Source organism: Balaenoptera borealis (genome assembly GCF_965194805.1).
Source record: "Balaenoptera borealis genome assembly, chromosome: 3".
Lineage (NCBI taxonomy): Eukaryota > Metazoa > Chordata > Mammalia > Artiodactyla > Balaenopteridae > Balaenoptera > Balaenoptera borealis.
Genome location: NC_138866.1, coordinates 22,617,429 through 22,641,039, shown reverse-complemented (window position 1 = coordinate 22,641,039; position 23,611 = coordinate 22,617,429). Strand labels below are relative to the sequence as shown.

Sequence of the window (23,611 nt, the reverse complement as noted above, 5' to 3'; positions counted from 1 at the left end):
TGTTAAGGAACTGTCATTTTGTTAAGAGTTAAACTTTTTCTCTAAGCACTGGCACGCAGTGCTGTCTTATGGAGTGACTGATTTCTTTAACACTTTCTAGCAAGGTCTAAACTTAGGCATTCAGAGACTTTATAAACTCTTCCAAGTTATCCTCCAGAAGTATCCTCATAGACCAATGGTTCTTAGATTTGGCCATGCAACAACAAAAAATGGATATCCAGGTCAAACCCCAGAAATCATCAATCACTGATCTAGATTAGGGCCTATATATCTGTATTTATTTAATGTCACAGGTGATTCTGGTTCACAGCTAATTTGGAGAACCACTGCCACAGGGTGTAGAAATAGAAGTGACTCAGTAACATCTGTATATTTCCCATAGTTTCCCAAGTTAAATTTGAAATTTAAATCATTACAATATTGGTTTATAAGAACCATATAGAAGATACCCCAAAATATCTATAAAGATAATTTCCATAAGATAGATGGTAGGCACTATTAATTTAGAGATGTCCCTGGCTGTCCTGGGCTGTGCAGGCTTTGTGGGACAAGCTTATTTGACCTGGAGGCTGGTAAGTATGCAGAATTTGATGTGAAAAGGGCAGGAGAGACCATTCCAGACAGATGGAAGCAGCAAGAACAAAGTCATGGTTGGGAAAGCACCAGGCAGAATCAAGAGATAATAAGCAGGCCCAGTGTGGCTGGAGCAGAAACAATGAAGGAAAAATAAAAAGGCAGCATAACTGAATGTTAAACTGTGCCCTGTGAGCTCAAAGTGCTATGGAAATTCCAAAAAGAGAGTCATTTGGTTAGAACAGCCAAGAAGACTTCATGAAGAAAGTAGAACTTGAGCTGGGTCATGAAGGACAAGTAGGATTCTGCTAACAGACAGAAAAGGGAGAAAAATTATTTTTATTTTGATGTTTCTGTAACCCAGCAGACAAAATGAAGTACTACATGACTGACTGACTATCTTATTCTTCATGTAGATGTACTAGGGTCTTATGTATACAGTTTAACACTACTGTAAATGTTTATTAGTTGTTTATCTGTTTAAATGTCTGTATATCATATAGGGCTTGAGTCCGTTTTTAGGAAATTAATGTCATAATATTTTTAAAACTAATATTAGGAAAAAACACAAATAAAAACAGGAATTAAAGAAAGGGAGGGATTGAACACAAATATGTAAGCACATAATCAAATATATATGCTATATGCATATGTAAGCAAATATATATCATATATATCATATTTTGGCATATATATATATATATATATATATATACACACATATCTATATGTCAGCCGAAATTTTCTCAGAACTTCCTGGAAATTAAAGCAAAAACAGAGACATGATCCATTACACAATTCTCAATATCCATGAAAATATCCAAAAGTTATACTAATATTTCATGGGAAGGAAATTTTAGCCTCCACCCAGCAGTAGAGGAAATAAATCAACTACATTTTAAATATTGAACAACGTTCAATGAAGTTTTATATGTGGTCTTTAGTGGAGCCACAGAAGATAAGCAAATCTCAGAAGCTGCCCAGTGGGTAGAACCATTACAGCCTCCCTGGTGAACTTCATGACACATGCATTGCTCACCCACGAAGAGCCAAAGCAAACTTGATTGTCATAAGATTTTCCTTACTGCAGGCCCTAAAACTCTGGAGAAACCAGGATCATCAGAAAGGAATGTTTCTGATGTGTCTATACAAAGTTGGTTCAGCTGCTTTGATTTAATTAACAACCAGTCAATTCAATCAATTAACTATTTGATTCCTTGGAAAACATTCCATCAAAATTCAGTAATATGTAAATGAAAGAGCCCACTAATATAGATTTCTATCTACTCAGATGGATAGGTACACTATGTGAACCATGCAAAGACATAGCTTTTTTTTCTTTTTTTAAGTACAGTTCTGAGTATTCCTGGGAAGTGGCTAATTATCTGATGATAATGACTTGTGTATGCATAATGTTTTCAGAACTTATTCACAAGTATAACCATCTTGTGAGGCTGTGTTTTTACCTATGAAACAGGAGGTTCAATAACATGACCAAAGTCTAACATCTAGTTATTAATAGGAGGAAGTATGGTGTTATACGAAGAACTGTGGAGTCATGGTAAACAAGGCTTTGCTGTCCAAATCTTGCAGTTAGTTGGGTGGTTTGAGACCATCTTCCCAGTTCCAAATTCTTGACTCTACACTTCAACTTTGACCTCCAACTTTGACTTCTCCAGGTTTGGTGTTCATTTTCATTCTCCTTTGAAATTTGGTACTTGGCTCTATTCTTACTCTTTTTTGACTGAGACAAGTCCCCTGGTCTCAGCATCTTTTGGTCCTGAGTGAGAACCCTTGTCTGGCTCCAGCAATAAAGAACAAAGTCCTTAGGTTGGCCCTTGGCTGGACCAGCTCCAACTATCCCCAAGGCATCTTTACACAACACAGGCAACTCCCACAGGCAGTAAGGACTAAAACAGGACTGATAGCAAATGGTATGGAAGGCTTAGACAGCAGAGGATTAAGCTCCATATATGTAATATACATTGATACATACCAAAACCAACGCAGGCCCCCAACTCTGGGGTAACAATGTGTTTAGGTGGGTTTCAACTGAGATTCTATGAGTATAATGTATCATCAGCAAGTATAAATACAAAATCTTGTCCACTTCTGTTTACTTTCTCAAATTATTAACAAACAAATTATTTTCCACCAGAGGGAGGTACATATTTAAAATTATGTTTTCAATTGCACTGTATAGATAGAACCATGTGGAATTCAGTCTCTTATTCCAGGACTACAGTCCTATCTCCACCCCCAACCCTCATCCATTGACAAGATCAGATTTAGGGTATCTTTAATTCAAGTGCTATCAATGAATAAATAGACTGAGTGACACTGGATGGTAGCAGAGACAATTAAAACAAAGTTACTTGGTGTCCTATTTATCTGTCATATTGGCTGATTTATAAGCTTCCCACAAGAAGTAATTTAACGGCTCTTTAATAGAAGAAGGCTTGAGAAAATACCAGCAGATGGTATTGTGGGTAATGACCCAGGCTATAATGATTTAAGTAATGACTTGTCTTATCTATTTACATGTACTCAAAAGGCTGAACTTGCATATATGCACACACATGCGCACACACTGTCTTCTGACGGACTAGGCTGCCTAAAAGCCTTTTAGTAGAGAGAATGTAAACACAATTACATAATTAAAATATATAAGACTCAAGAAAGGAGCAAAACTGGAGAAAACAACAACAACAATAATAACTGATGCTGCAGATGATACAATCCAAACAAAAACTACTTAGTACTTCCATTCTAACTTGCCATGGCTTTCCATTAAAAGATAGATGGCATCTTCCTAGAGTACATGCCTTTTAACCACTCCCAGCAAGTTTCAAAGAGATCCTGAGTTATCTGCTGCCAAAAAAGGATGAATAGAAATGGCTTATTTCTTCCAAATAGCCCTTTGGCATCCATACACAACAGAGCCAACTCTCACAAACAGTGAGGACTAGCACAGGACCCATACCAAATGGCATCTCTTCTACTGATTAATTTCTCGTGGTCCTTATTGTCTCAATTACAGATCCTGCAGCTACAGCCATATCCAAAGTAGCTCCCCCTGAACTTATAGGAGTAAAAGTATATTTGGAAACTTTCCTTAGAGGAAATAACCAGGGCAAGTGCAGTGGCATCCTATCTACTGTTTCATTTTAAGAATTGGTAATATAGGAGGGCCAGAAGCTTGGCTGTAAGCCAGGGGGTCAGTCAGGAGCAGGAGGCTGGGACATAAGAGGAAAGTCTACAGTGACTGGCTCCCTTGGCCGTTCTGGACAATGGGGTCCAAGAACGTCAAGGACCTGTTCTCTCTTATGCCTTGGCCAGAGCTGATTGAGTTTGGAGCACTGTTTATGACTGGTCTCTATGGGTAGAAATGGCAGCACATTATTTCAGGGAAGTTGAGCTTGCCCTTGACCCCTGATCCTGGTGCTGCAGACAGTACTACTCGCCTCTGGCCATGATGAGACGATCCGTGAGGTCATTTCTGGGCAAGGTTTCCATGGAACAGAGACAGAGTCCACTGGGGCTAATACGTGAGAGAAATTTCAGGGCCCTGTTTCCTAAGAGACCTGGAAAAGACATTATTAGGTACTGAGAAGAATAGCCTGTGGGCTTTTAAAATCAAATTAAAAAGGGAAGGCAAAATGAGAGTTTTCCCAGGAAAACTTGACTTGGACATACTTTCTGCGGGTGGAGTAGCAGACACCATCCCTGACCTTGCTGACCAGTTTTGGATGAAATTAGGAAGCAAACAAAGCTAGTCATCGGGCCCCTGCTGAGCACCCTCAGCCTCTATACTCCCCTGGTCTCCCCTGTGACTCATTCTAGGTTTGCCCTCCCTGCGGGCATCCCAACCTGCAAAATTAACAAGCTGGTTTTCTAAGCTGTCCAGTATAGTAGCAGCGAGCCACATGTGTCTCTAGAGCATTTGAAATGTAGTTAGCCTGAATTGAAGTATGCTATAAAGTATAAAACACAAAACAGATTTCAAAGATTTAATACAGAAAAAGAATGTAAAATATCACCCTGGTGTTTTTGTATTGATTACATGTTGAAATGAAAATGTTTTGGATATATTAGGTTAAATAAAATATATTAATAAAATAAAACTGTTTCCCTTTGCTCTTTTTTAAAATGTGGTTATTATAAATTTTAAGGTTACATTTGTGGCTTTCATTTGTGGCTTACGTTTTATTTCTTTTGAAGCACACTGTTCTCTATCCTCAGGGCTTTTATTTCTAATATGATAAATTTACCCTTGACAACGACAAGGGTGAGCTTTCTCAAATAACATGTTTGATTTTAACAGGAGGTAGTAGAGACAGGTATGTGAGGGAACAGTTAATTACCTTGTCCTGGAATGTGCTTGCATCTTCTTTATCCTGGCAAACTCTTATTCATCCATCAGGATCTAGATCACATGTCTCCGCCACCAGGAAGCTTCCCCTAACTCTCCCAGGCAGAGATACCCTTCTGTACTGTCTCAGCACTCCATGCAAATCTCTACCAGAGCGCTCTAAATCGCTACAATGTACCTTAATTTAAATGTCTTCCCTTCTAAGCTGTGAACTCCTTCAAAGTAAGGACGGAGTCTTATTAGTTTTAATAGTGATAATAATTCTGTAAGAGTCATACTAAAAGTGTTTCCTGATACCTTAATTTATTCACTTATAAATTTATTCATTCATCCTGAAATCAAGCCTTCTGAGCCATTCAACCAGCAGCAGGGGTCTGCCCACATCCCTTGTCCTTCAAATAGCCCATAATTATGGACCTTGTAGTGAGTCTTCCCCTCATGAATTGCCATCCTAGCTACTTGCAATGAATTCACTTAGAAATAACTATCTCAGTGATGCTTGAACACAGAGTTTTCACCATGTCCCTCGACTGCCTACGTAAGTGTCCTGGGTTTATCTCCTTGTACATGTTATACGTAATCCAATCCAGGCCAGTTTTATGCCCCGCTCTTGCACTGTTCCCTACTCTCTTTCTTTCTAGTGCTGTTGTTCTCAGTGTTCTATTGTAAACTATCTTGTTACCTCACCCCTGTGAATAGTCTCCTGCTTCCAAATGCAATGTTTATTATGTTGCTTGGGTGTTGACTCTCCTCAAAGCCAGTGGAATATGGGATTCATTAGGAAGATGATGGAACTATGCTCCAAAGATTTAATGATTTAGCAAGGATTCTAGCCTTTCCTCTTTTCTGACAACTGCCAATCTGAGGGCTGGCAAAGTCACCTTTCTAACACATCCAAACCAGGCTGCCAGTTTGGCCCTGCCTGTGGCTTTGTTAGTCCTCGTCACATAGAGAGATGTCCTGTGTGTAGTAAAAGGAGTCAGGACTTTGCTTAACTGGTTGGAAGTGTTTCCCACCTGCATAAACACCCCATGGAATATCCAGGAATAGGCCTTGCTCCTGCAGCCAGCTGCCCTCTTTCTAATGGTTGCGGTGTGAGCCCCCTATACCACTTGGCTTTTGAAAAAGCACGCCAGGCTTTGTAAAGGGCGGCCTCAAAAGAGAAGGCAGCCTCACAGTTCTTGTGAAAGAGACAGAGTCAAAATTCTATTTTTAATTATCATTGAGATAGTGACAACAAACAAGATTGCCAAGTGATGGTAATCATTTGTTAGTGAAAACAAATCAAAGGCCATTTTGAAAGTGTTAAACTTTGGGTCTTGAGAAGGTCGTGACAAGACATTTAAAGGAAAGAGGAAATCTAACGGATGCATATCTCTTCATGTTTAAATATGAGATTACACAATTGTGGACATTTAGTTCTCAGCTTCCTTGCCTAGTTTCTACTTTTCAGGTCCATTGGGATAGTTTAGAGATAAAAATTTGGTCTGCCTGGAATGCTCCCAGCCCTCCCACTTTGCCTGAATAACATCTACCGCTGCTTCCCTTCTCGGCTTGGACGCCACTCCTACTGCAAAGTCTTTTCTGATCTCCCAGGATGGAGAGAGAAGTTCACCACTGTGTACCCAGTGCTTAGCACCGTGTACAATCCAGGTAGGTACCCAAGAAATGTTTGTTTGTTGAGTGAAGAAATGAACGCTAGCAGGGTGTAGGTAAAAAACAAATGCAGACTTACAGGTCAAGTTCTACCTCTGCCATTTATCAAAGAAATTAACTTTTCTGAGATTTGTGTGCTCATCAGTAAAAAATACAGATATAATAGTATCTACTTCATAGAGCTTTCTGAGAACAAGTAAGCCTATGTGGTAAAAGCATTTTGTAAAATGAAATGCCTTATAAAATTTGAAGCTATAACTCCCTTTTTCCTTTTACCTACATTTTTGCTGTGAGGGTTTTATGCAACATTTTGGAATGTGAGCCAAAATTATTTGGCTTGCAGGCTGGAGAGAGCCTGTCAACCATATTCTCCGCTAAGTGTAATTCCACAGTGGACTGCATATAATCCATGGCTGATATGCAGAGACTCTCTTCTGAGCAATCCAGGCAGTACAGCCCAGGGGTCCCTAGAAATCAGAGCAATGGAAGAGGAGGCACTGGATGAAAGAGATGGTTTCATGCCTTTCATAACCTGTGACTGTCCACAGTGAGGATCAACTGAGTTTTGAGACCTGAGGTCAGTGAGATAGCTCTGGCATACTGTTCACATGTCCAACATTATAATAGCTTTGCCAAATGATTGGGTTGAGAATGAAGCTAAATTTATTATCTTGCCTTCCCTGGGAGCGGTTTCTTGCAAAATCAGGAACATTCTTTGAGTAATGTATGACCAGTAGGGTAAAAGAAATGTATACAGAAACTTTGCTCACTGACCTCTTAATTCAGTATAGCATCTAGAATAAACTAAGAAGGGGGGACTAACTTCTCATGCCCCAGCAAACTTATATGAGAGATAAATGGTCAATATGACCAAATCCAGTAGAGCCAACCATTGAATCTTAAGAATAAAGGGTTAAGTTCTCCCAGGTATAGTTGACATAACAGTCTTTGTGATATTTGTTACAAGGAATAGACACCTAGCTAGCTTATACAAAAGCTTATACACAAGAATTTTTACAGGCAGCTGAGAGAAGAGAAAGAGCAGGGTCACACAAGTATAATAACTGGAACTGGGAAGTCCAGGAGTGGGGCACCTCCTTTGTTTCTCTTGGGCAGCATGGGCATCTGCCTTTTGGCCTCTCTCTGTCTCTTCTTTATCTTGATTGGCCTCCTTTGGTTGCATATGGTCCAACATAACATCTTAGGAAATCCACCATCACTAATTTTTAACACCTAGGAACATTGGCTCAGGTGCCTCTCCTTTGATCCTATCAGGTATGACCATTAAATTCAGGGCTACATGATAAAAGAAGGCAGTAGGGCTCAGTGTAAAGGCAGAGTTTTAAAAAAGGGGATGAAGACAGAGATGCAAATCATTTAAGTGGCTAAATCTACCCTTCAAGAGCAGTTTGGGGCTTATGAATGGTGCCAAGGATGCATGGATTAAGGAGGAAAATGTGGGAAATGGTCTTCTTTATTTAAGAACCAGACCAATAAAGCATAAAACCAGGGTAGACCAAAGTGTGATACATCTCCTCCCTTTTCTTGTGTTTCCCCTCAACAGGAAATGGTGATTTCAGCCTTCTGTGAGTCATAAAGGGAAAAGAAAACTCTTCAAGGGGGCGTCCAATTGTGGTTTAGAAAAAAAATGCCTTATAAAAAATCTGTGCCTGATTTTCCCCTTACCAGCCAGTACACTCAGCATATTAGCACCAGTAACCAAAATATTAATATATTCCTAGATTGTAAATGTCTTTCAGTTGCCTTGTACTTGCCTTGTGACAGTTAGATTGTGTAAGTCACTGCAAAAGTACAAATGAAGAACCCATACCATGGCCCACTCGCCTTCTTTTCCACATCTGCCTCCATCTTTCACCACAAAGAGCCTTAGCCACATGGAGTGAACACCCACCTCAATCCATATTCCTCCTCCAAAACAATTATCCCTTGGCTACTTTGGGGTCACGAGAAAACGAACAACAGTGTAGTTCACTCTTGGGAGGACAGACTGGGGAAGAGGACTGAGTAAGCGCTGAGAACTGCCTTCAGCATCTCAGGTTCCCAGAGCAGTACAGAAGTGAGGAGAGGTCTAGTGTAGGGAGCGCACCCTATTTGAGAGGTTGACCCTATAAAGTGCTGAGCCAAGGTCAGAGACCTTAGTTGCCATGGTCCAAGAGCAGTGCTGGCTGGCCAAGAATGTCAGAAATCACTTAGGCATGCTTTGACCCAGGTGAAGTCTTTGACATTGAGTCTAGAATTATGCCTCTAAACTCAAAGCAGGGAAGGAAGCAGGAGCTTCTATGGGTCATTAGCCACAGGGAGCTGAGAGTGTCTGGATTTCTGCTCATGTGCTGTCAAGGAAGGGAAGGATCGTTCAATGAGACCATCACAGCTCCAAAAGAGTATTTTAGGTGGAGTGCAGCCATTATTCCATAAAATCCCAAAGATGTGATGTCTCTTCAACAACAGAGATTTAACATATTTGAAATCAAATTCAACACTCTTTTTCCTCTTCCTTCTTCCCTTCACTATCCTATCCCTGCTAAGAGCAGCATTGTTCTCCCAATAACTTTGACTCTGTATCTCTTCAGTTTCTCTCTTTCCTGAACTCTCTAACAATGAATGTTGTCATCAAGTCCCCTTGACCTTCCTCTCTATTAGATCAAATGTCTCTCCTCTTTCCTATCCCTGCTTCAGAGATGTAGTTCTGGCCCTTATTATTTCCTGTCTAGACCATAACAATAAATTCCGGTCATTTTTCCACTTGAATCCAATCTAAACAATAACAAGACTTCTGTCTTAATCTTCTCAAAATACAAATCTGTTCACATTAATTCCCTTCTTAAAAAGCTTCAGTGGCTCCCCATTGGCCAAGAACTTTTCCAAACCCCTTAACCTGGTATCCAAGTCCTCCAAACACAGCTCCAGCCAAACTCTTGACAGCATTTGTTTGCTTTTTTGTTACTATAAAAATAATCCCAGGTAATTGTAGAAAATCTATGCAAAAAATAAGAAAAATGATATAAATTTGAATCCTAATTTCACCATTCAAATATATTTTGGTCTATCTACAGATGTCTTTATTTACAAAAGTGAAAACGTTTTTTCGTTTTCATTTGATAGAATACCAGTAGCATTTTTTTATACTTGAAAATAATTTTTAATTGTTAAAATACCATATGCTGCACTGGCTTAAAAATAGAAATTCTTATGTATCATCTGTAGCAGCTTGCATACTACCTTTCACAAAGCAGATGATCAATATATACTAGATGCATTAAAATTATATCAAATTAATCTTAAATGAGGTGCTTAGATCTTGTATTCTGAATAGGGATTTAAAATGATAATTTATGATATAGATATTGGGTCAAAGAGAGGAAACAGTGACAGATTGCATAAAGGGTATGAAGGTGCAGTAATCATTTCTAGTATTTTCAAGGTTTACAGGCTAAAAACTAGGAATAATGTTGACTTGTTAAAATAACAAAGTAGCAATGTTTGATGGGAGAAGCAGTTTGTCTAATAAGATAACTTCCACCTTGAACACCTTGAGCTTTAACAGCTGATAAAATACTCAAGTTGCTACTTCATATTTAAAAATGCCTAAAGGAAATAGAAAGCAGATGAGAGTTTAGGTCTGAAGATATAGATTTGGGATTCACTGTCATTAGCAAAGAACTGATGATAAAAGTAATTAGAATGGATAACATTCCATAGAAATGAATAGCATCAAGTTCTGCTTTCAGCAATCGGATCAGCTACATATTCCAGAAAAACCTTCTACTACAAACCCTGAGAAATTCTGGATAAAGTAAAACAAACAGACTTTAAGGCATAGATGAGCAACAAAAAAGTAAGAGAAATTCACAGGTTTAAAAAAAGAAGCCTAAAAGCCTGAAACTGAGTGTAAGCAAGTGTTAAAGTCACAGATTGCCTATCGGCATCTCCTGACAGCAGAAATCTAGATGGCCAAGACCAAGAAAGGTGAGAAAGACCTCAGTCTGGGTCACAGTAATAAGTCAAATCTGAGACTCCTACAGAAAGTTGGGTTACTTGAAGGGATATTCACTCAATAAAAATGCGAGCCAGAAAAAGATTCATCCACTGGGAAAGAGAGCAACAGAGGAACCAGTTTGCCTTAGGTCTCGGTAGAAAGGAAAAATGAGTCTCCATTGGAAATTCATAATGACAAGCCTGCCCTCACATCGGGTAGGGACTTGAACACATGTTACCTTTGTATTCTAGTAAACTGCAAGCAAACAATTTTTAAGGGCTTCTAGGTTATTAGTGGCCCAGGACACCTGACAGAAGGAAACACAAATCCTGTCTAGAGAAACAATTCCCTTAACCTATATTCCTCAGAAATGCCATAAATTAATATCAGCAAAAAGGAAGAATATAAAGTAAAATTATCAAAAACACAAGTAAACAATGCATTAACAACAAGTCAGAGAAAAACAGCCCATGGTCTTCAAATGTTGGAATAATCAGGTACAAATTATCTTAAAATATGCTTTAAAAGTTTTGAGGGTAAAGAGAGAATTAAAAATAAGAATATAGAACGTGGTACTTTCAAGAAATACCAAGGAACATTTGGAAAAGGACTCAAAAGAACTTTCATACATTAGTAACATGAATTTTGAACTTCAAAACTCAGTGGATTGGTTAAACAACAAATTAGACACAACTGTAGAGGGAATTGAAGAACTCATAAGACAGATCTGAAAAATTCAAAAAAAAGAAAAAAATGCAGCACCTTTGAAAGTTGAAAAAAGTATAAAAGCCTTGGAGAATAGAATAAGAACACACATATACCTATTTGGAATTAACAGAGGAAAAAATAAAGAAATGAAAGAGAATTGATATTCAAAGAATTGATGGCTTTGAATTTTTTTGACTCCCTGAAAGACATGCATCTTCAATTCAGGAAGCACAATAATACTAATAAGAGTAAATACCAGGAAATTTCCATTTTAGTACATGATAGTAAAATTTCAAAACACTATCGTCAAAGAGAAAATCTACAGTGTAGCCAGAGGAAGGGAAAAGTGCATAAAAATTGGTAACAGACTGTTCACAGATTCTCAGCAGCAATACTGGAAACACCAGTAGAATAATATCTCCAAAAGGTTATGTATAATTATATCCCTGCCTGAAGAACAAGAGTGAAAAAGGATATTTTTAACTACAAAGAAAATAAAGATAAAAAGTCTACTACAAATGCACCTTCACTAAAAGAAGTTTTAAAGAATGAACTTTAGGAGAAAAGAACCTCATTTCATGAGGTAGACCTGATAGTCAAGAAGGATTGGCAAGCAAATGAATCGGTAAATATGCAAGTAAATATAAATATCTGTGTATGAAATGATAGTAATTTGAAAAAATAGAACTAAAATATTGCACCAAAATAACATTTCAGAATATGTGTGAGACATTTATTGAGAAAATTACAAAATTTCATTGAAAAACAGTAAAGAATACCTAAACCAATGGAAAGATAGATCATGTTCATGTATAGAAAGATGCAATACCACATAAATGTCAATTATCCCAAAAAATAATTATAAATGCAACAAACTTTTTTTAAAATTATTTATTTATTTATTTATTTTTGGCTGTGTTGGGTCTTCGTTTTCTGTGCGAGGGCTTCCTCTAGTTGTGGCGAGCGGGGGCCACTCTTCATTGCAGTGTCGCGGCCTCTCTTGCGGCGGAGCACAAGCTCCAGCCGCGCAGGCTCAGTAGCTGTGGCTCACGGGCCTAGTTGCTCCGCAGCATGTGGGACCTTCCCAGACCAGGGCTCGAACCCGTGTCCCCTGCATTGGCAGGCAGACTCTCAACCACTGCGCCACCAGGGAAGCCCAAATGCAACAAACTTTTAATTGAAGTGCTAAAAATGTTCTTTCTTGGAACTTGGAAAATTGATTCTAAAATTTATATCAAAGAGCAAAATGTCAAAAATAACCAAGATGCTCCTCAGGAAGACAAGTAGGTATGAGGAAAGTAGGGGAAGGAATTTGTAATAACAAAGCTTTTTATGAAACTATAGTATTAGTTTTGAATCCTATGAAATGGACATTTTTATAGGGCAAAAACTAATATTGCTAACTTCTCATAGTTCAATATAATAATAAAAAAGATGTAATATAGTATTGGTTTAGAGAACAACAAATAGACGAGGAAAATTCAGACTAGAGAACTTTGGGACGGGCCCATGCATATTTGGAAACTTGTCAGAACTGGCATTATAGACCATTGGAAGAAAAAAAATATAAAGATGCTGTAATAATTAATTATCTGTTAGGAAAGTAAAGTCAAATTAGATTTCTTACCTAATATCAGAGACAAAATTAGCTCCAGGTAGATAATCACATACTTATGAAAAGCAAGTATTTAAAATGCTAGAAGAAAACATAGGAGAATGTCTTTACAAATACGTTTTCTCCTTCTTCTACAGTAAAAACATTTTCAGATGGGCACATGGCTGTCCAAAATAAAGACATTTTCTAACCTTCTTTGCAGGTAGGGTCATCTTGTGACAAAAGTTCTGGCCAATGGGATATAAGTGGAAATGTCCATAAAACAGTTTCTAAGAATCTCCTTAAAAGATAGCTGATACACCCATACTTTACCCCCCTTTTTTTCTCTTCCTTTTTGCCCTTCTGCCTGGGATATGGGTATATAAGAACAATAAGGCATCATGAGGGTGGAGCAGAAAGCTAGAAGAAGCCTAGGTCTCTCAGGACTTCATGGAACAGAGCTTCCTTACCTTCTGCAGATTGCCTACCTCAGGACTTTTGCATGAGAGAGAAAAATAAGCTTCTGTCTTGTTTAAGTCATTATTATTTTAGGTCTCTGCTCCTAACGCACAGGCAGACCTAATGCTAACTAGTGCAATTTGCAATGACATGTCCTCTCTCCTTATTTCAGAAAATCTACAAGAGAAAAACAGGATAGGAATAATCCTATAGGAACATCCACTTTTAATAGACTAAATGGGAAGAGAGAAGAATAAAAGAGAAAGAAGAAGCTATAAGAGAAGGGCCACATGCTGTGAAATACAGAGAGTGAGGATGGAAAAAAAATTACCTGTGGACTTGTCTAGATTAGAAGGAGGCCACTGGTGACTTTAGAGGACTCCAAAGAATGTTTCCAAAGAATGACTAACAAGTCAGTGAAGCAACACAACACTCAAGGGATTATTGCCACTTGCACGTTACTTGGAGGCCTTCCAGCTCCACACAAAACCAGCATACAAACACGTTTGGTGTTTCTGGGCTACGGGTGTAACTAGATGTACCTGAATCATCAAGAAACAGAAATAGCCCTTAACCTGGATAATTTCTTAATGTCTTTTCCATAATTATGACACACCCAGTAGGAACATGCCTGGTCTACTCTATCTGGTCACAATTGAATTGATAATTCAACAGGGATCCAACCTATCTCTCGTCTTCACTAAACGAGGGGATTCTTTTTTCTCTATTGTTTAGAAGGTAACCATTTTATGCCATGGGATGAACTACATAGATTACTACCAATAATGTATTATAGATATCCATAGAAGTGTCTACCTGTAACAGAAAATGACAAATCTTCTGAAGGTGCAACTAAAATGTGGGCTTGATAACACTCACCATCTGTATGGAAGCCCTGAGCACCAGAACAATGGAAGAAGTGCATGCAGGCCAGAACTTAGAACTTAACAAAATATGAGTAGGCATTCCCCGGTTATACCCAAGGGAGATGCTTTTCAGAAATGTGCACAAACTGAGAATACATAGGCCAAAAGAAATTTTTCCATAAGAAATAGTGGTAAAGAATAAATTTAGGGGATTTCAGTCATTACAACATATAGCGACTACTTATACATCCTTCAAGTATAATAGGGAGCACACTTAAATGGGTAGAATAAGTAGTGGAGTTGACAAAAAAAAAAAGAAATTAGTGTTGGGTTTGATGAGGGAAAGTGCAGCCATTATGAAAGCAAGGGAGGTTTGTCTGCATAGGGTGATGACTGTTGGAAATGGGGGATTATAGTCCCCTAGTACCATCAGAGGGTGGAAATTCCTAAACTTTCCCTTAGGATTTTCTTCACTTTAAAGAAACTTTCCTATGCCAGACATTTACAGTGCACCCCTCCCAGTAGAATTTGGTAGAGCACCTAAACCTCAAACAATTAAGGTAGCAAGGGCAACCTATAAGGTATATATAAATAGAAACACAAAAAGCAATGAAAACTTGGTGGCTGAAGCAGGAACACCTGATGAATAAACATCCTGCAGCATTTAGTGGGGATGCCACCTCCTACGGGAGTGGCCTGTGAGGACACCTAGGCCTGTGGTCTGTACACATGTTAATAAATTGCCTAAATTGCCTCACATGTGTTGTCTAAAATATATGAATCAAGATTTTTTGCCTCAATTACCTAGACTAAATCAACAACACAATCCACTCCATCCCATTCCATACCCATAATCATGGCATTAGGCTAAAGTTCTTATTTTTATTTGGAAGGAGAGGAGAAATAAGAAGGGGACAGCAAAGCCAGGAGAGGAAACAGAAGTTAAACTGCCTTTTCTAACTTTTTTTTTTTTTTTTTTGGCCGCGCTGCGTGGCATGCGGGATCCTAGTTCCCCGACCAGGGATGGAAGCCCAGGCCCCTGCAGTGGAAGCGTGGAGTCCCAACCACCGGAACGCCAGGGACGTCCCCAAACTCCCTTTTATGAAGCAGGAATGGGAATGGGTGGGTTCCTGGATCTCTAGCATTCTTCAGTCCACTCTCCCTGGTTTGGGCCAGTTAAAATGGCTACCATTTATCAGGAGGTACCTGAAATCTCTGCTACTACTCTAGAAGACCTAGGCAACTGCAAGACCCAGAATTGTCCCCCCTGGATATTTAAGCTACATTGTACAAGTGTCAGTCTGGATTCCAAGGGGATCAGGGCTCTAGCCAGTCTTGGTTCCTGAAGGTAGAACCATGAATTCCCAAAGTCTAGATGTGCAGGCTCACCCAGGACAGCTCATTAATTTCATAATAACAGACCTTACATTTTCCTGATTAAGTTTTCGATTTTTTGCACTAGTGTCTGTTGGGAATTTATTCTGCTCTAGCAGATCTTCCTTTTGTCTCTTGCATAAATCTAGGCCACATCTTGACCAAGATGACTAAACCACAGTGGATCCTCACCCCTGTGAAAACTGGGAAAGAAAACTGGGAAAGGATTGTGAATGCCTTTGCAAAATGCCCCAATGCAACACGTTATTATACTTAGGAATTTTATTACAAATTTTCCTGGAATATATTTCAGGGCTCAATGCTGGCTGGAAGACGCCCTTATTTTTAAAACACCCTTTTCTATGTTTCTTTTTCTCCAGTTCCTTCTAGAAGTCCTTCTAGATGGCGTTAAATGGCAAAACTTCAAGGTTTGACAGTTCAGTATATTTGAAGATTATACATTAGATACTATGATGTTTAGATTTTTCATTTACCAGCCAGACTATAAACACTTACAGTATGGGAAACCATATTTTATACCATTTGTATATATACCCACCGAAGGTAGGTTTTGATGTTTTGATGACTAGTGCTTTATTTATGACAACAGGTGCCCAAACATTCATTGGTGATTTTATTGTTGGTTATTTAACTGTCTGCTCACCCAAAAGAGGAAGAAATACAAAGAAATACAAAACGTATCTCCTATCCTCAGTTCTCTCAATTTTTATGAATTGGACTGAATTCTCCCCTCTAAAAATGATCGACGTATTTTAGTGTCTTTATGACTGCTTTGGCCTTCTTAGTCCCAACTAATAGACACTCTGTAAATACATACTGACTGATTAAATGGCAGACATTCATCTTCTTCTCCATCTAAATATTGCCCATCCTCCTAGGTCAATTCAAGTCCTTTTAAACTCCACAAAGTCTCCCCTGAGAGCTCTATCCTTTCTCTGAACTTGTTTTTAATGTTGTACATATCCAATCACTTATTGAGGTGCCCCTCATTTTTAGGGGAGTTAAAAATAGTAGCCATTGAATTAATTTCTGATACCTTTGTATATTCTCAGCATTTCTTGCTGTCCTTCTGGTAACAGACACTACTCCCTTGACAACAGAGTGAGCATGTAACACAAGCTGGTCCAGCTCAAGTCCTTCCCTCGGGATAGGTTCAAACTCTATCTGAGCCACCTGATAGTTAGAATAAGTGAGGAGCTTCCCCCAGCCAGGTTACCCAGCATAAGGAGAAGCTGGTCTGAAAGAAAAAGCTGACACCCAAAAAAGAGAAGAGACAAAAGACCTAGTAAGCACTGAAGATTTCTAAGTCACTGGATTTTGCTGTCCCTGAGGCAAGTTTCATCCCAACTATTTGCAAGTTTTGGTTATATCAGCCAATATATTCACTTTTTTTGTAGACTAACATCAGTTTGTCACTTGCAGTTTTGACGAATCCATGACAGGTGCCTTGAGGGAGTCACGTCTTTGTGAGTTTAGTTTTACTGCTTTTGTACATCCCATTGCACCTAGCACAGGGTGCACCCTGCAAGGAATAGAAACTCAGTCAATAGTTGTCAAAGTAATGATTCTTTAAATTTCCATTAAAATTCTGGAATATTATATGACACTACAAATATTAATTATATTACTATGTGTAGTAAATCATGAGCAAAAGTCTCAGATACTAATACTTTGGTTAAGCCACCTGTTTTCGGGAACAAAATGCACATATTTAACCATGTTGCAAATATATTCCTTGTCATTAACAGGCCACTGCCTTCACAAACCATTCTTATCCTTTATATCTTCGCATAGTGGAAAGTGCTTGATATAAATGTTTTCAGATGCTGATTTTTTAATCACACACTATTGTACTACAAATCATGTAACAAATTATACACACACACACATATATATATATACACACAAACACACACACACACACATACATACAGTGTGTGTTATATGTACTGCTTTAACCAACTTCCTGGAAAGTTTATTTATTGCACTTAGAAAACTTGGGGTATAAATGTAACAAAGTGAAAGTTTCTCCACAGTCTCTTTAACAGCCCCCTTTCCATTAATTCTGTGTGCAACTTGTTCATGAATATGGAAAGTATCTGAAGATTTTCTTTTAACTTGTCTTGATTTCCTTGAAGACTCTGGCGCACAGCATGAGATTAAAATAACCTGGCATTGCTGGTGATTTTGCCCACAAATACCAAGGAATAAATATTAGAATGATGGATTCCCTTTCCCTTGTCAACCATGAACATGTTCCAGACAGGGGCAAGGTCTAGAGAGTAAGTTAAAAATAAACAAACAGAACCAAAGAGTAACTTTATTCTTTTTATTCAAAGTTTATTAAAATACAAGAACAAATTTAAGAGCACATGTACCACTCAGCACCAATATAATAACTGATTTCTACTGATATCTCCAAAGCATTTCTGTTTCTGCAGCTAAGAAGCAGAGATACACACACACACATTCTCACCACATTTACCCAGTACTCAGCATCATGCCCCGAATATTCTCCTTGCTAGGGAGGCAAAGATGGGCAGAGGCAAACGAATGTGACTATATCCAACCACTAACTGAGTCGATGACTCTTTCGTCAGTAGTTATCATTTGCACACTAGTAACCTCTGCACATCCCAGTCTCCCTGCTTGGGCGCCCGATTACTTGGGCTGGTGATAGAGTCTGGTGATAATGTGACGCAAATTTAAACAAAACTGGCCAACGTTCCCTACCCAATATCTTTTAATTGCTTTGGTTATAAAGTACTGGATACGTATGTCTTCACATCTTCCAATCTTAACACACACAAAAACCGCACCGACCAGTGACATGGTCTGGAGAAGTCTTGAAAGAATTTTATTTCTTTGCCACTCCCTTCTGTGGGCTTCTTTCATTTATGTGTTCACCTATTTGCTTTTTGGGGGGAAAAGGGGAGTTTTGTGCCAAAATAGTGACTTCATTAAACATCTCCTGGGTCTTCGAAGTCTCTGCAGCAAATATTAAATGAACTCCCTGGAGTTCTAGTGCAGCTGCCCAAGATGGGCAGAGAGCCCCAACTTGCATGAGCAGTATTGTGTGGAGATCTGTACATGTTTGCTTTCTATTGGTTCAGACTCACCTTGGAACAGAACTGGATCTTAAGTCTGAGACCTTGCTTCTAGTGCTATCCAGAACATAAGGCATTAGGAAGTGGCCCAATGTTTTGCTAAAGTCACTCAACGACACTCATCAGCCCTCCTCCAAAGGTGAGAAGTTTCTTTTCCAATCTTCCAGGATCAGTAGACCAAGCCCTCAGGGCCTAGTTCTTCCCAGTTAGCAACTTCCTGAATCTCCAAGTCCCTGTCCCCCTTCTTTCATAGGGGACCTCAGGACACTACCAAGACAGTGTGTGTCACCAAGCAGAGGTTGGTAATTATGCCCCATCTGGACTTACACAGGAAGACTGGGTTTAGCTTCTATTTTTAAGATAAAGGAAGAAGTACAGAGGAGGTTGTAATATAACTAAAAACATTTTAGCTCTGATTTTTGGCAGTATCATTTTTTTAAAAAAACTCCTGGAATTAAAAAACTTACTGTTAATCTCCACTGCTCAGAGACATAACATTGGGTATATTCTGAAAAGCTCTAAATGCTGGTAAAGGTTTTTATTAATTCTTCAGTGGGACAGAAGTTAGTGTCTACATTTTCTCTTTTGCAATGGCCATGTGATTCTAATTAAGCTTATCTTCCAACTATCAGTAAGAATTTAGGTAGAATAAATGTCCAAGTTTATCCTCTTATGATTTACAGAATGGTAAGTCCTGCACATCAGTGCATTCTTCTTGCTGCGGACATAGCCCATAGTGCATGCTGAGGGTACCTTGTATCCAGCTGGGAGTTTTCCAAAAGGCGTAGACATTGCCTTTCACCTACCTCTCTGGTATTTTATGCATCAAGGCAGCACCCATGCATGACCTCACCATATTTCATAATTTTTATTCAAGAGCCCAAAAAGTGAAATACACTCAGGCAAAATGAAAGACAGCAGGCCTTTCTTCTCTCCTTGATCACAGAATCGGCATTTCCTGGTTAATGGTAGGAGAACTTAACTAAATCAACAGACCATTTCAAAGTTGATGTTACCAAAAATCAGGGGTACATTCTATAAACAAGGTGAAGACAAAGGACCAGAGATCGAAAGTCATATGAGTTAAATGACTGTAACTTTAGCTATACAAAGCAAGAACAGCATTACTAACCTGCTTCTAAAGAGGTCAGTTACATTTTAACATCTGTATCAAACACTTCTGCCCTACCGTGCAGACATTTCATTCATGCCCATTCAAGAAAGTCATTCTTGATTCCACTAACATTTTCTCTAAGCAATAAAATAAAGTAAGTTTTGAATAGTTCCAAGACATAAATCTTTCAAACACTAAATGTCTGAGTAAATCCAGATGCTATAATAATACCTAAAATTGCTTGGAAACTATTTCTATAATGGACAAGCTAATCCAGTTTAAAAGACTAAACTGATAGCTCCATGTAAACATAGCCTATGGGGTGGGGGGCAAATGTTTAGGTATTAAAAAGAAGAAATCATATATATATGTTTATATATATATAAGCTTATAATATATAAGTTTATATATATATAACTTATAAATTTTGCCTTGTGAGAAGAGGAACTACAATTCTTCAAAGGAACATACCTTATAAAAGATAGGATAGGTAGGGTGGGTATTGACAATCTAATAATTTCTCTGAACATACCAGCTAAACATTGATTCTCCTCTATCTCAAATAATGAGTTCTTGTTAAGTTCATAAAAGATACACCACAGGAAATCATAAAAGTTCATGATGAGATAAATAAGTTATATAATTATAGGCTTATCCTAACTCTGATAACACCAAGCCATTCTACATATTGTAGGATTCCTGAGCTTTGTCAATTTACTTTCTCTTCTGGCCCCCTAAAGCCTTCCTTCCAGTAACTCTTCTATGTTCCATTGAACATATCTTTGTCCCTGATAGTCAGCCTATGCCTCTGTATGTTTACTTCCGCTGCTTCACTTCTCCATTGCCCTATCTTCAGGGAGAAGAATTGCACACACACAAAACCTTCTCTTTCTTTAAAAATATATCACAGCTGGGTAGTTTTCCCATCATCCTTTTCCCCAGACAACTAGCACTGCCTGCCTTAGCCAAATCTCATCCCCCCACCAGCATCTCTAACATCCTGTTCCCTTATTGTACATGTAGAACAAAGGGGAATTTTAAGGACAACAGTGTGAGTGGGCTGCCACCAATTCTTCACTTTTCTTCTCCTGGGCACCACATAAATCTCAACACCATTTTGAAGATAAAAATCAATGGGGTACACCGATAAGCCTTGAGTTACAGAGCTTAACTATTGAGGACTCAGAAAGAATCTATTCTCAATGTGATTTTCCACAAATTCATTAGATAATGTCACATTTTCAAAATTTGTTTCTTTGTGGGCGCATTTTGTAGAATTTAGAACAGTGGGAAACTTAAATGTTGCAGTTAAAAATAATCAGTTAAAATTGTGCTTTAATATCTAAACAACAAACTATGTAGTGATATGACTATTACGTTGCTCCATTTAAAAAAAATAGACTTTTGGTTCTGGTACACTCAGTTCCCACTTTCTTCTCATTTCAGGCAACTAGTTCAGGAAGATATTTTCAATTTTAGATATCTTTTTCTATTAGTTTTATTTTATGATTCAATTATTAATGGAATGGTCATAGGAACCTTTGATTGTACATATAAATATAGCCATATACTGTGATTTGATAACATCCTCAAATTTACAATAAAAAAATTAATATACAAAATTGGTTGGTCTATTCTTTTGGAGGTTAGGATATTAGTTATTACTTATATTAGTTATGAGTAAAACTATAGTATCTTCATTTTAAAGAGAAATATGGTATATATTAAAATAGCATTATAAAAATGTACTATAGAGGCCTTAGACTACTACACCTCAGCTAAGAGGAACAAAGGAAAACCCAAGTCCAAATTCAAGTATTAATGGGAATTCCATCTTACCAAATTCCATGGTAGTGAGGATTGCCTTATAGCAAAGCCTCCAAAATCATTGATGGGAATTGTCTCAAACTTTCTCTTCTTCCGTTTTGCTCCTGAAGAAACCTTGTTTGTTTTCACCTATCATTCATTACAGTTCACCTACTTGGGGAGAAAAACAGTGCTGCAGCTGAATGGCCAGGGAACCTACATCCCACAGCAGCTGAGAATGTGTATATATACAATATATACTGCTGAGCTCAGCATTCAGAGAACACTGCCATAGAGACCGAGACCAAGAAGGAGTGGGACCAGACCAAAATCGTAGGGATGGAGAAGGATAGACCAGCACCACTGGACCCATTGGTTTTACCTTTCATGGGGTATAATTCACCTACTGAAAATGTACACACCACAAACATGTTTCAAAAAGTAATACAAATATTAAAGCGTGTCTCTTCCCTCTCAATCGCTCCTTCTCCTCAATCTAGGAGTATATGATAAATACATTGATTTCATATGTATATTCTTGATGCTATTTTAGTAGAGTTTCTTCTTTTTCTAGTTTTGTGTATGTTTCCATGTTTCTGTGACTAACAAATTAGTCCCACTCTCTACAGTTGCAAGGTGAGGCACTATGAAGCCTCCTAATCTTTCTGCCGCCTCCTGTTCCTAGCTTGTCAATTCGATTTTCTTCTAGCACTTTCCCCACCTGCCTAGAAAGTAACCATCAGATATCAGATGATCATTCTAACCCTCCAGGTGGGGACCATTCTTGGTATCTGCAAATATAGCTGCGAGTTCTGGGATATTTAGACTGGCATAGAGCACCACATGGCTAGAAACTAGAAGATCAGAGACTATTCTGACATGTTAAACACCAAGGTCCTAACCACATGGCCTGGGCTTGAAGATTCATTATAAGTAAACATTTGGGAATTATCCAGTTGGGCTCTATCCATGCTGAAGAAAGCCTAAGCAATACCCCGTATACTAACAAGGGTGGTAGAGTTATTCAGGTAAGTCTTTCCTTCAGGTCCCAAGGCATGCATCAGAGGTATCACTTCTTTTTCAGGGCAGAAAGGAACACATGCTGAAACAATGTTTCTTCCTCTCCATCTTGGGATCTTTTCATTCAGGGCTTTTCACCAGGAAGAGAAGTAACGGGGCTACTATTTAGCCAAAAGCCATTTAAGTGGTGAAAGTAGTATCACGATGTTAGAGGTTTATGTTCTTCTGACACGTAAATTCCTGTCTTTCAGTGAGACAATGGGACTCAGTTGAAATAGTGGATTCAGTTCTTAGTTTCCTTGTCTTTACATAATTTAAAAAAAAAAAATCTCTATTACAATCATACCTTTAACCAGCTAATCTAGCTTTCATCTCTTGCTGAAATTCTTCTCCAGCCAACGCCGGACTTCTTGAAGGTTGTAGTAGAAGGGGCCCTTTCCTCCCAGATAAGCAATTTTCTGTCTCTGCACAATACACACACGTTCGAAGGCTACCCCATAAGCGACATTGGCATTATTGTCCATGCAGTCAGCCACAACTTGGCACTGGGGCGGCAAGGAGAAACGCTCCATTAGCTGGTGGGCTGCCGCACATCGGTCTTCCTGGTTCCGGTGCTTCTTCACCTCAAAAGACAAAGAAGAATCCCCAGGCACCGCCCAACCATCTGAAGGATGAGCCTCATCAATGTAGACCAACAGGAAGTCAGCCACTGATGAGAACTCTTCCACCAGTTTGCTGAAGGCTGGCAGCTGGTTAGTAAAAGGAGGTCAAGTGGCTGAGCCGAAGTTGACCACCAGTGGGCGCTCAGGGCTGGCAAAGTCAAGAAGGTGGCACTCAGCTCCATCAACCGCTTTCTCATGGGCACCATGTCCACCGCTGTCGTCTCCTTCAGGGCTGGAGACAGGCACCACACTGGAGTTGGGAGCATCTTCACCCAGTTTCAC

The 23,611-nt window shown here is 38.8% G+C and overlaps 1 protein-coding gene across 8 annotated transcripts in view; it reads right to left on the bottom strand.

The window, feature by feature from the left end:
- The window catches only part of DIO2 (iodothyronine deiodinase 2), a 111,741-nt gene that overhangs the window by 18,564 nt on the left and 69,566 nt on the right, over positions 1-23,611 (bottom strand). For all 8 annotated transcript variants that reach the window (XM_082384751.1, XM_082384752.1, XM_082384754.1 and 5 more), the window contains one exon: positions 1-23,611. This exon is cut by the window's left edge and continues 18,564 nt beyond it. In XM_082384751.1, the coding sequence (XP_082240877.1) occupies positions 23,036-23,611 (576 nt within the window). In that variant the 3' untranslated portion in view covers positions 1-23,035.